Source organism: Accipiter gentilis, chromosome 20 (assembly GCF_929443795.1).
Source record: "Accipiter gentilis chromosome 20, bAccGen1.1, whole genome shotgun sequence".
NCBI classification, from domain to species: Eukaryota; Metazoa; Chordata; class Aves; order Accipitriformes; family Accipitridae; genus Astur; species Astur gentilis.
Genome location: NC_064899.1, coordinates 19,898,005 through 19,911,005, shown reverse-complemented (window position 1 = coordinate 19,911,005; position 13,001 = coordinate 19,898,005). Strand labels below are relative to the sequence as shown.

Here is a 13,001-nt window from a genome sequence, read left to right as displayed (position 1 = left end):
AACAGAGCCGTACATCCAGGACTAGCCAGTGACAATGCCCACTTTTAGTCTAAGTGGACTATATATATATATATATATATATACAGAAAGCAGGAGACCCAAACTCATTTCCTTCCAAGACCAGGGGAACTTAGACTTACATATCCTACTTCACAGAAGCCTGTCCTAGCAACCAATCTAGAGCATCTTGCAGATGAATGTTTATAGCACTCATGCAGAGAAATGGCAATCTTGGATTGTATTCCCTGCTCCAACATTACAAAGGAGAGCAAAACCGGTCTTGGAGCTGGTACAGAATCTCTACAGTTTTTCCTGCCACATGAGCAATGTAATCTCCTGCTTGCTTGCTTTCTGGTCCTACAATCCCTGCATTTTGGCCTAACAGATGGATACCTCCCACCCAGAAGTGTCTGCAGTCTATGGCATTCTTGTGCTTTAACTAGTCAAGAGATGCCAGACTTGAGTCATCTTGTAATAAGGAGAGAGCTTAATCTGATCTCCTATGTCCTAATCACATACTCTGTATGTTACGTAGACAGTGGAAATAGCTACCACTTGGGAACTGTTTTGAAATACAACACGGAGCTTTCCATCTGCTCTTTTTAAATTTTTCTGAGGCACCTCCTGCCAGGTGAGAATCCCAGGCTTTGAAACTCCAGTGGACAGAAGCGGCCACCTCCATCCATATCTGTATAGATATGGATGCACTCTTCAGCTGCAGAGAAAAGTGCTGTTTCAGATGTACTTCAGTGCTTTGCATTTCCTCATACAAGGAGCAGAGAGTCTGACTGATTTTCTAAGGTGTCTAGTTCCCCTGGAACCTAAAGTTTGGGATAATTTAGAGGAAGAATTTAGACACTGCAATGCTTCCTCTGTAAGCATTAAAACCGCTGCTGACACTGACCCCTCAACAATGTTCTCCAAGTTGTGAGTTTGTGGATTACACAGAAGGTATTTTAAAACTTGCCTCGCCTCTCTGCTATCTGCAAGTATCCTGTAGAAAGGTATTGCTCCATGTCCTGCTGGAAGGCTTCTTCAAAGAACTTCTGACGTTCCTTTAGCTTCATCTGCTGGGTGTGCTCCATATCCAAAACCTTCTGTGCATGTTCAGCATCTAGCTCAGCTGAGCATAAAACAAACAAACAAATAAAATATTGCATGTATATCCCAACTCTCAGAATTTAAAAGCTAGTGAACCAGTTCAATACTGACAGACTGTTACAACAGACTGTTAACACAGGCTGTTATAAAAGAAGGCTTCTTTGCCTTGCAACTATATTTTAAAAATGAGAGAATACTATATTAGGCAGCATAACCTTCACATTAAAGTGATGTCATAACTATTTACCTTGAGGCAAGATGCAGATTTCTTAAACTGTATAAACGGCAACACCTCAAAGCACTGTCCATCAATAACCAGCATTTCAGAATTCGGCCAGAAAAATCTATCGGATAATGATGCTTCTGCTATCGTATGTACTAATACACACAAAAGTAATACTTTTAATTTGAATGTTGCAGCACATTTCCACCACAATACAAGTGGATAGATATATATGTATGTATGCTTATATGTAAATACATATAAATACACATACACACATGTGTGTGCATGCACATGCGTGTGAGATTCTGGTTTTGTCAGCCTCCAGACAGACTGGAAAAATCCTTGAAGACTATCCTACATGTAGTGCAGGTATGTATCCACAGAAGCTGCGAAGGCAGCCTGAGTCAACAGGAGGTAGGTAAACAGTACTGTTTTCAATGACAACACCAGAGTCATTAATACCAATATACAGGGTCTTTTCTATACACAGCAGCAAAGAATGTGCTAGAAGACGGTGATGATACTGACACCAAAAAAAGCAGAGCCAACTCGCATGAGTTATTGATACAAGACCAAGCAGAAAGGACCAGCTTGTATAGCTTGCACAGACATACAATGACAACCAAAATTTGCTTATAGGTATCTCTGCTGGGTCTCTAGAAGTTCCTCTTTCCTCCTACAGTGAAAGAAGTATTAGACTGAATATCATTAGAAGAACTCCTTCCCTCCCGTTCTGCTCTACAAGAGTCACTGACTGGCCAGAGGATGTACAAAGAAACGAATCGTGCTGTTTAGCGAAGAATACCATCTTCTAGAATAAAAAGATGTGGTAGCTATTGAAGTACTAACTCTAGCCAGACCACAATTAGAATATGCTTTAGAAAAAAATGCTTTTTAGGAGGAATATATAAATTGAAGCCCTTCCTCTCATAGTTCTCTGTTCGTTTTTCTAAACCAGTCTCATGAGCTCTCTGCTTACAATAGAAAAAAGAATTTGCTAGCTGAGCTGCTGATGGAAAGGATGGGGGCAGCGAGAAGAGCTGCTGGTCTAGGCTGTTCTACCCATTAAGGGAAGCTCCAACAAATACTGCTTGGTAAAAAATGTCCAAGCTTTCACACACCGGACAGACACAGCTAGAATATGGCATCCATACAGATAAATGCTGAAAGAGCATAAGGTCTTCTAGGACAAGCACCATGTCAGTCTTCCAGGGAAAATGCTAAGTTAATGATATTTTACAATGAGGAAATTCATTAAAAGCATTTACGATTATGGAGATTATTATCCAAATGTTTTATTAATCCAGGCAAAAACATCAGAGAGCAGTAATTCACTCTGTTGCCTGCATCAAGGTCAGAGATCATATATACAAGCTGCAATAGTTGCAAAAGGAGCCACAAAACTGGACTGACACACCAAATATTGATTAAGACATCAGTAAATAAGCTGAAATCTTTTTCTTAAAGCAGATTTCAGAAGTAAAACGTCAGTGTATAATAAGGAAAGCATTTTCCTCTAAGTCAACACATCTTAATTACCAATTACACTGTGGTGTACAATGACGCTATGTTCCTTGGAGCAACTCCTTTACTACAGTCCTGAATGATGAGCCGTTATTAATAACATTGTGTATGATGCAGAAATGCTATTCAATTGTAATAATAAAAGCCGGCGGCTCTCACTGACAACAGAAATTTCCTGTCTTTCTCATAATATATTCTGACAGTTTTGCACTCTATATTGGTACTTCAGGATATTTTTAACCCCAGAACAGAGGCAGTATCCAAAGAACATATGAGACTGATACAACTTTTTTCTTAGTACTGCACCCTCTGTTTTTTTCATTTTGCCTAAAATGTTCTGTTAACTGTTGAAATCTTCACTGGCCAAAGCTAAATGGTAACAGCTGCCTGCTGTGCTGGCATATTCCAAAGAAACTCAAAATACTGTAGCTGAAGAGTTGTCGTAGGCTTGTTCTCCAAAGTCAGTTACAGAGAATTAACATCAAGAACCTTTGCTGCATGATTTCATGCTCTGCCAGGTGTAATAAAAGTTGCTCAGCTAAGCAAAACCAAACTGCTACATATGGGGTTTCTGTTTGTTGTCAGAAATGCTAAGGATGTCTAGATGAAGCTAACGGTCAAACCTGAAAAACACCCAAAAAATGGGTATATTGTTTCTTTTACAAAGCTATTCTGAATTATGTTTTCCATAATCCAAGTGTAGTTTCACATGTTTATAAAACACTGAATAGAGCCAACACCAGAGCAGTTGTAAGAAAAAGTGTCATCCATATACCCTCATATGCAGTTCATGTTCACATACAAATTCTTACAGACATCACTGAGACTTGACACATTTAAAATACTATTCCATTTTTCCTTTCACCATAACATTGTACCTTTGAGTTAGTAACTGCACCTATTTCTTAATCACACTGCTATGCACAGAAAGAAAACCAGACTACAGAGAAAATGCTAATTCACAATTAGATGCAGGCTTACAGGATTTGCCATGATAACCCAAATACAAGGCGACTTCAATTCTACACCAGCTATGACTTTTAAGAGAATAGAACTAAAAGGAGGCAAAACATTTCTTAAAAACTGGAAACTCAAGTGCTGATGTACAGCCCCATGGCCAACCCACAGCTCACCTCCCTCGCAGGCACGGGACAGCTTACAGCCTGCCTCCTCCTCAGCCCAGGCAAAGAGGCAGCACTCGTCCACAAAACTTCCACTGACTACAAAACCTCATTTTCTCCAACACTGCTCAACAACACGCTCTCCCTGCCCTTACACTCCTCCTCACGAGCTGCCTATGTTTTGACCTGTTACAAGCTGCTCATCGCAGCCGCTGTGCAACCCAGCTCTGCAGGTGTTGAAGCATGGAAGTCAGTTCTACGCTGGAACCAGTCACGCCAGTCTGAAGTGACCTCTGGGTACCTGCACACCCCTACTGAGATGCTACACTGCCCTCGCCTCCTCTAGTCGGGTGAGGATTATCAGGAGGTTTCAGGGGACAACTCCTCCAAACACCTCAGCAGGAAAAAAGCTATAGCCATCATCTGCTTCTGCCCCTATGGATCCTGCCTATATCAGCTAATGGGACCTGGAAAGCTGTATCAGCTAATTCCAACTCCAGTCATTAAAAGGACTGCCCTGTGCTCTTAAAGGTCAAGGGGGGGGGGGGGGGGGGGGGGGGGGCGGAATTCAGTGCCCAGACTGTAGTCCTTAATGCATTCATTTTCCCTATAGGCATTCCCCTCCTTACCCTTTTTTTCTGGGGAAAAAAAAAGATAATCACCATATAGCTATGCAAATAGGCCAAAGACTTAGAAATCAAGACAAGATAGGAATACAATATTATTATTTGGTACAACTTCCATGTTTTCACACCTTCATTTACATTTCTGGTATCTGTCTGCAGCCAGAAGCTGTGCTAACCAGACACTGTATTCCTATTACAAGATTAATTTATTAAAGCCAGGACTGCAAGATAGATTATTTCTTATTGACTTTATAAAATATTTTTATTTGTAAATGAACTCTATTTCTGGGAAAACCTCCACCCCGTATCTTAAGTGTTTGAACTAGATCCTAGAAGAATCCAAACTCCAAAGGAAGAAATTACAATAGCTTACAACCATATACCTCAAGTATAAAGGACACCATTTTCTGATATGCGTATGCCTGACTGACACTTCCTACAAATTAAAATTCTGATGTAGTAGCTAAAATTTCTATCCAACCAATAAGCTAAGCAACCGTTGCATACTTTAATCTAAAACATTTTCTAGTTATGCACAACAGATTTCCTGAATAACGTATGGATACAAATAAAACTAATTAGAAGAATGACTACCAAAAAAAAAATAAATTAGCAACTGAAACCCCTGGTTGTTTAGATTGCTAACACATCCCCTAGACCTAACATGAAAATGAAAGCTGTCAAGTTGTCCAAATGGATGGCTTTTTGGTACTTTCATACTGTTGCACAATCGGTTTACTTCAATTTATTATGTTGCTTTATAGTTCTCCTGTGAACTAGAATCCATAAATGTATCTGTTGTAAAGAGGGAAAGACATAGAACAACACACAAACTGGAGCTTAAACTAAATGTGCTTTTTTCCCCCTCTACAGTTCATCCGGTTCTTGTAGACTCATTCAACCACACCATAAAATGTATGCAAGTATTCTTCTCAGGGATTTTTGCTTTCACTAAAGATATTAGTCTCAAGCTGCCATTCACTGAACTCACTCCAGGTTTTTGATGTTCCTCCTGTACCGGGGGGCCTGAAACTGGACACAGCAGGTAGACATGCCGAGCAGGGGAGGACAACCCCGTCCCTTGATCTCCTGGTTGTGCTCTCATTCCTATAGCCCAGGATGTGTCCCCCCGCCGCTGCCAGGCGTGCTGCTGGCTCCTGCCCAGCTGGCTGCCCCCCACACCCCCAGGGCCTTGCTGCAGAGCTGCTGCTCCTCAGTCCATCCGTCAGTCCCCAGCCCATCTCCCTGCAGGGGTTCCTCCTGCCCAGTTGCAGGGCTTTGCATTTGTACCTGTTGAACTTCTTATGGTTCCTGTCAGCCCACTCCTCCAGCCTCTCTAGACCCCCCCCCGGATGGCAGCCCTGCCCTTGCTGTATCTCGACTGATCCCCCCAGTTTGGTGTCATCAGCAAACTCAGTGAGAGTGCCCACCATCACCTCCTCTAGGGAAAAACCAGTCTGCTGCTTGTTACCAGCCTCCAGGTAGAGTATGACCCATTAACTGCTACCCTCCAAGCCAACCAATTATTCATCCGTCTTGTTGCCCATCCATCCGGGCTGTAACATCGTAATTTGGCTACAAGAATATTGTGTGAGACTGTCAAAACCTATTAATAAGCTGGCTATTCACTAAACAACTGAAAGTCTTCAAAAAATCAGAACGATAAAAACATAAAACCAGACAACAGAAGACAGCCAAGTAACTTTTCAAGTGCATTATGACTTAACTTATACTTGCAACTGCCTCATTATATACCCTTTTAAGTAAAAATATCAAAGCAAGACAAGACGCCAGGGAGCGCTTCAAAGAATGCAGTTTTTCTCAAAAATGTTTAAATTATTCTTGACAGAATTTAGAATACACTTTGATAATATGAGGGATGAAGTTCAGAGCACTCTTGCACTACACTTTGCTGAGAAGTGGGGAGAGACTGTTGGCAAAACTCAAAAAAAATTTATAAGATATGGGAATTAGGTACACGCAGTCTTTCTTTCAAATAGGAATGAAAAGAAATCAGATGAAAAGGACAAGATTTAATTGCTTTTAAACTCTGATTGAACAGTCTCTTTACAAAGTAAAAGAAAAACACTTTTCCAAAACTATATTCAAATAATTACAATTAAAAAAATTGAAATCCTGATTCGCTAGAACATGAAGTCAGGATTTCACTGGACTTTGGTGACAGAAAGATCATCTCTGTTGGAAAAAATATGCATTGTTCCAAATGAGATTTGTCGTCTGACAACTCCCTAAAGCCTGCATTTTCATAAAGAGATATTTTACTAAAATTATCGGAATTACTTTTTATCAAAATATTTCTTCATTTAAAAAATCAGTCACTAAAAATGACTGTATGTATTCCTTAATAATTTCTAACTAGTGTTTTTATAGATTTCATCAGAATATGAAAACTCTAAATAGTCCAGAAATAATCTAGTCAAGAGGAAAAGCAAAGCCAGTGCAGAGAAATAAGTTGCCCAATAAGCATCTTCAACAAGTTGGCTTACCTTGGAAATTCCCTCTAAACAAACAAATTGCTTACTTGAGATCCTTGAAAAATACAGGATAAGTCTAAATAAATATCAGAATAAACCACTGAAAATAACTGCCTGTGTATGCCAAGATTCCAGTTACTAAAGCAGCACCTGGAGGAAGAAGCAGCTTCCAACCAACGCGACAGGAAACACAGCTTGGGAAAAGGTTTCCACGTAACTCCAAACTTTATCTGGCTACCAGGAAACCATCATAATTAAGAGATACTAAAAATACGCTCCACCAAACAGCAAACGCATGACTCGGGTTCTAAAAATGTAAATACATCTAGGATTAAAAAAAAAAAAATTAAAAAAATCACAAACTTTATAGTCATATGCCTCACAGTGTGTGAAAAGAGTATTAGAGCTTGACAGAATTAGGATCTTTAAGGTCAGTTAAACAAACGGCTATTGCATTTACATTTATTTTACTTTCACAGTGTTCTTCAGCTCTCTCCTACTTCTAAAGCTTTGTAAAGTAGGACAATGCCTTTCTAAGGCAGACCAGTGGCTTGCTACTGCAGATGAGAATACACCCGAGCTATGGACAGACTGCACCCAGTTTGGGTTTGAGTTTTTAAACAGTTAATATGGCTCACATTGTAATTAGTTTAGGGGTTCAGACAAGCCTGGAGCATCCAAAGTTATATATAAAAGCTTAAATCCTGCCTTGTCCAACTGTACTTTTTTGCAACAGAACAAAGAGAACATCCTACATAGCAGCTATATGGCACAGTATGTTCTTTAGATTATTTTCACCTTTCTCTACTCTCTGCAAGCTTAAAAATACACCAGGCTGAAGACTCCTCTGCAAGGTGGTCCACAGCAGCATAACAGACTCTCTTTTTAGACCTACATCTGCTGTGGTTCAGAAACAGTAAGAATGCTTTTGGCCATTTTGTTTCTCATTAAAAAAAATACTGAAACCTGAGTGTATCTGCCTACTTCTTGAATTTTTTAAATTAAGAGCAGACAAATTTTCATGCCTGCAAATGTGGTAATCATGAACAATTTTAGAATTGTTTTAATTGGTTTTAACTATAGCCAAAATCATCACAGATATACTGTTCTACAGCACATCAGGGGTTTTTTTCCACATTTGCTTCAGTATTTTCCTACCTTCAGATGTGCAAGTGCATGTCTTGCAAACTATGGTAATGTTACCAGCAAAAGCTTTAGGGAGGGAATTCTCTCCTCCAAGCCCATAACTGACTACTTCTGGGTTAACAAATCTACAATCCACCATTTTCCAGTTTCCCAGTTCAATTTCATTTAAGGTCCCAAGAACACTAAGTGACAAAAACGCCTGTCTTTCTAGAAGACAGGATTTAGCAACATGATCAGTGGGATGCGAGTACCACAAACCCTCCTCAACTTGCACCAGGACAGGCTCTGTTAGGAAGGGGGTCTTCAAAGTCCCCCATTCCTCCTTTAGTTGAATTTCTATCCAACTGAAAGAGAAGAAAAGGTGACAAGGGAAGGATAACATTAAGCTGAACCTCCCTAGCGCAGAAAGCAAGTCAAAAATAAACAAAATGGCAAGCATCTGAGCTCACATGCTTGTTTCCTGCCGTCCTATGAATCCACCATTTATGCTATTGTAGGAACAATAATTCTGTTAGTAAGCTGCAAAGTATGTATTTTCAATGTAAATAAACCTTATAAAGTCACACGTATCTTCAGTACATACAGGTTTATTTGTGAAGACAACCTGGCTTTAAAATCTAGCCACACACTATAAAAAAATCCCACTATTACAGAAATCGTACTTGAAAACAGTTCAAATGACTCAGCACTAGTCTACAGACATGAAAAGTTGTTTTTAAAGCATACACTCTCCAATTACTTTTTTTCTGTCCCACATCAAAAATACTCATTTTCAAATGGAAAAACTAATCAATAGCAAATCTAAAACCAAAGTATTTAAAATAGAAATGATGGCACTGCAGTATTCTAGTCAGGTTTGCAAAAGTCCATAAAACTGTCTCAAATAAGATTAATAACATCCCACCATCCGAGTACAAATTGATCTATTGAACAATTTAATTACTATTTTCCATTCCAAAAAGATAACCACCTTTGCTTTGGAACTGGTAGGCTCTCAAAGACAGGCAAATGGCTTCTGCTGCTACCAGAAGAGTGCTAATGTTAACCTTTGCACAACTCTGAGGTATTCGCCTTCTAGATCAAATTATGTGCATGCATAGATACATAAATAAATTATGAGATACTGTTTTGCAGTCACAACACATTGTGCACATGTTGAAAATATGAGTTCTACAACATGGCAAATCAGTTCACAGGTATCGGCTTTTACTTGTCCTTAAGAATAACACCAAGCATCGAACTCGTGCTTTGGTGAAACTGTTCTTCACCCAAACTATAACCATCTTCAGATACACAGGCTAGCAGAACAATCCCATTCAGTGCTTAACTAAATCTTGCTTCAAAAAAATGAAGGTGAGCAAATTATTGTCTTCTTTCCTACTAACTAAAACAAAACGAGTGGTTTACTCCATATATTGTTTTCAGAATAACCAGTTTTCGGATCTGAACATGCAATTTATAGCTCCCTCTCCAGAGGGAGAGGTAGAGCCTGCCAAAGTGTCCTACCGGCTTCAGAGCCAAAAGGAATGAGCTGCAGATTCATAGTCTCAGTATGGTTCAGTCTAATCTGCCTTACCTTACATGGACAGTGACATATTTTAGACTTGAATAGGGTTTGGGGTTTTTTTTTTAAGACATACTTTTACAAGTCTTAGGTTAACATAAGCAATGATTGCTCAATCAGAAACAGAAAAGAAAAAAACCCTACCTTTCACAAAAAAAAAATCATGCAACCAGTTGAAAGAATTTGATTTTTTTCACATCTCTTCCACATGGTAAGGCATTCAGTATGCATTATGTAAACCACATTTGATAGCAGATGTGCTTTACAAATGTGTGGCAAACAACACTGTACAATGATGAAACTTCATTGTCTATCAGAACTCTTAAAACATTTTTATTCAATAGGGAAGGAGACCATTTTGCAAATTCAAATTAAACTTGAAGTATTTCATGCTGGAAACCATTCCAAATCATCAGTTCTCTCTTGTCTGAATCAGTCATCAAACTAAAGTTCTGAAAGCACAAAGCCTGTGAGCATTACTGCAATCAACTGCAAGATCTATTTCTTGGTTATCACCAATGGTTTTCTGTTAGTGTTAAGAACATTAGGGCCTGGTTACTAAAACTTAAACAGCGCTTTTAACAGAGCCTAAATTTCACACTAAAAAAGCAACAAATATATCCTTTATTTTGACAAAAACAGATTCTGTGTCCAAAGATACTTATACTAAAACATGCATGTCTACCTGTTTGGAGTGGGCTCAATCAATATGAAAGGATCAGGGATTAACTACAAAAGGAATAAATAGGAGAAAGCATTGGGATTTTTTTGCAATTTCTTTATATTATAAGCTAAGTGTAACAGGGGAAAAATTCTACAAATTAAACCTAAATGTTCAAGTAGTCAGAACTGCAGGACCGCCAGCAAAATCATTCTCTTCCTCACGTAGAAGCCTAGTTTGTTTACAATGTCAAAATTTCATATGCAGTAAGATTTTAAAAAGACCATAAGCCAATCATTCTATTAGTAGCACACACAGAATACTTGAAGTATTTTTTTTCTTGACAACTTAGTCTATTTCCTCTTTCATTTCTGTCAAAACAACTTCTCCAATACAAGCAAAAACCTGCTATTCATTCATCCTATTACCGCTGGTTTTATTTCTTCTTAACTTCTAAGAATGAAAAGGACCCATCAGATTACAAATCCAGTCCAGTTCAACACTGTTCAGTTAATGTCCCAAAATGAATCACACTACAGACTATCTTTAGAAATCCCAGTGGTGACTAAACACTTTTGTTTGATATGATTAGCAAAATGAGATCTGAAGTACCCTTCACTCTAACAAACCAGAATCCAGGAGCATCCAAACAGTTTCTACAAAGTAATATGAGAGGGGACTAATTTGCTAACAGACAGCCATTAGGATGCATTACCAGCTCAGGAATTTTAAAATACAAGCAGTCCTGCATATTCATTACACACAGAGTATCAGTTATGACAGACTAGATTATTTTAAAAATCCCTATTTATTCTCAAATGCAAAACAAAGACGCCACATTCTTTTTAAAAATTGAACACGTAGCAGTGCTATTTACTAGTAAAGCTAATTTGCAACATTAGCAATGGCATGTCTTTTCCAGACTTTTTATAATACTGTAAGACAGATCTTTTAAAGTACATTATAATTTTCTCTTACAAAAGTGTTGTTCATTTAATGGGTTGCTTTTAAATTCAGCCAAACGGACAGTAATGATTATACAGGCGCAATAAAAGGAAGACAACCAAAACAAAAATCATACTACATTTCAAACAGAACAATGTGGCTGAACATAGAGCAACATTTTAAGAATACATGACTATATTTTCACAGTTAAAATTCCTCATTTTCTATTAAGGAAAGGCATTATATAACAAGAAACAGGGCATCTTATAAGTGTAGAAATAAACATCAGTGTGTTTTTTTCCACTGAACATTTTAATATTTAAAAACAAAATGGCTTATGTGAAAGAGAAGAACAGTTTAGTTAGGACATAGACTGTGATTCAGAGGTAAGGCAATTTTCAGTATGTCAGTTCTAAAGAAAGGAGATCGAGTTTTACATTTTTAATTAAACATTTTAAGCTTTCTTCCATGCATCTAGTTTTCATATACTCAAAACCGTTCCACTTGCATATTTATTTTATTTTTTATGGAATAAGTGGTCTATAGCTCAGAAATAACAGATCTTAACAAAAAAAGCAGCCCAGACAAACCTTCTAACTTGCAAAACACTAGCTGTCTTTAAAGGACTCAATTGTAAGAACAAAATTCTTTTGATAATCTTGAAAAACATTTAAGATAAATCTATTTGGTAGGAAAAAAAAAAATCTTGAAAGATGATCTGCTCCCACTGGCTTGCTGACTTATCTGTGTGCCATCTTCTAGCACAATTCTTCTAAATTGTTCAAACTTGCAACTTCAAATATTGAAGGTGGAATAAAGGTCATCTTTACACATAGTGTCCAAGCACTTCCATAATTTTACTACTAATTCAGAACAGTTTCTGCAACTTTGACATGTCTGGGTTTTTTGAAAGCATTTAAGGACAAACCTTGAAGAGCAACCCATGTGACACAGGCAGACGTGAAGAAAACCAAACTCCTTCTTTCCTTACAGTCTGTAAACTATGACAGAATAGTGTGGGGCTAGGTTTACTTTTTGTTGTTGTTGTTGATCCCCAAGGAATGCCTAATGCTTTAAATTTTCCAGCATTTCAGTATTCCATATGGTACCAAATATTTGCTACGAATAGGAAGGGAAGCTACCAGGTCACAACACATCAGTAGTTTTCAAATTTTTACTCTGACACTCAAGTTTTTACCATGCTTATTCTTTAAAGACAACTGGACTAAACTAGTGCATCGGTGTTGGCAAAGTGAAGGTAGACCATCACATACCCAAACAATAAACCTGATTTTATGGTACCAGATCAAATTGGCACTGCCACACCAAGGAAGCACTGGCGGCTGGGTACAAAAATAATTCTTCTAGACCAAACAATTCTGAAGAAGAAATCCTTCTGTTGGTTTTGGTGTTTGTTTTTTTTTTTTTTGTTTTTTTTTTTTTTTTTTTTTTTTAAAAGAGGATCAGCCATCATCTGTCCTTCTGCAGCTGGCATAGAATTGACATCAGGTGTAAAACCAACAGCCACCACATTGTCAGCTTCAGCTAAAGCCATAATGGCAACCACGTTCACTCAAAAATATTTTTTCAGC

At 38.2% G+C, this 13,001-nt stretch overlaps 1 protein-coding gene across 2 annotated transcripts in view; it reads right to left on the bottom strand.

Annotated features, from left to right (window-relative positions):
• The window catches only part of DTNBP1 (dystrobrevin binding protein 1), a 69,483-nt gene that overhangs the window by 4,941 nt on the left and 51,541 nt on the right, over window positions 1-13,001 (bottom strand). For both annotated transcript variants that reach the window (XM_049823877.1, XM_049823878.1), the window contains one exon: window positions 968-1,123. In XM_049823877.1, the coding sequence (XP_049679834.1) occupies window positions 968-1,123 (156 nt within the window). The remainder of the gene's footprint in view (window positions 1-967; window positions 1,124-13,001) is intronic.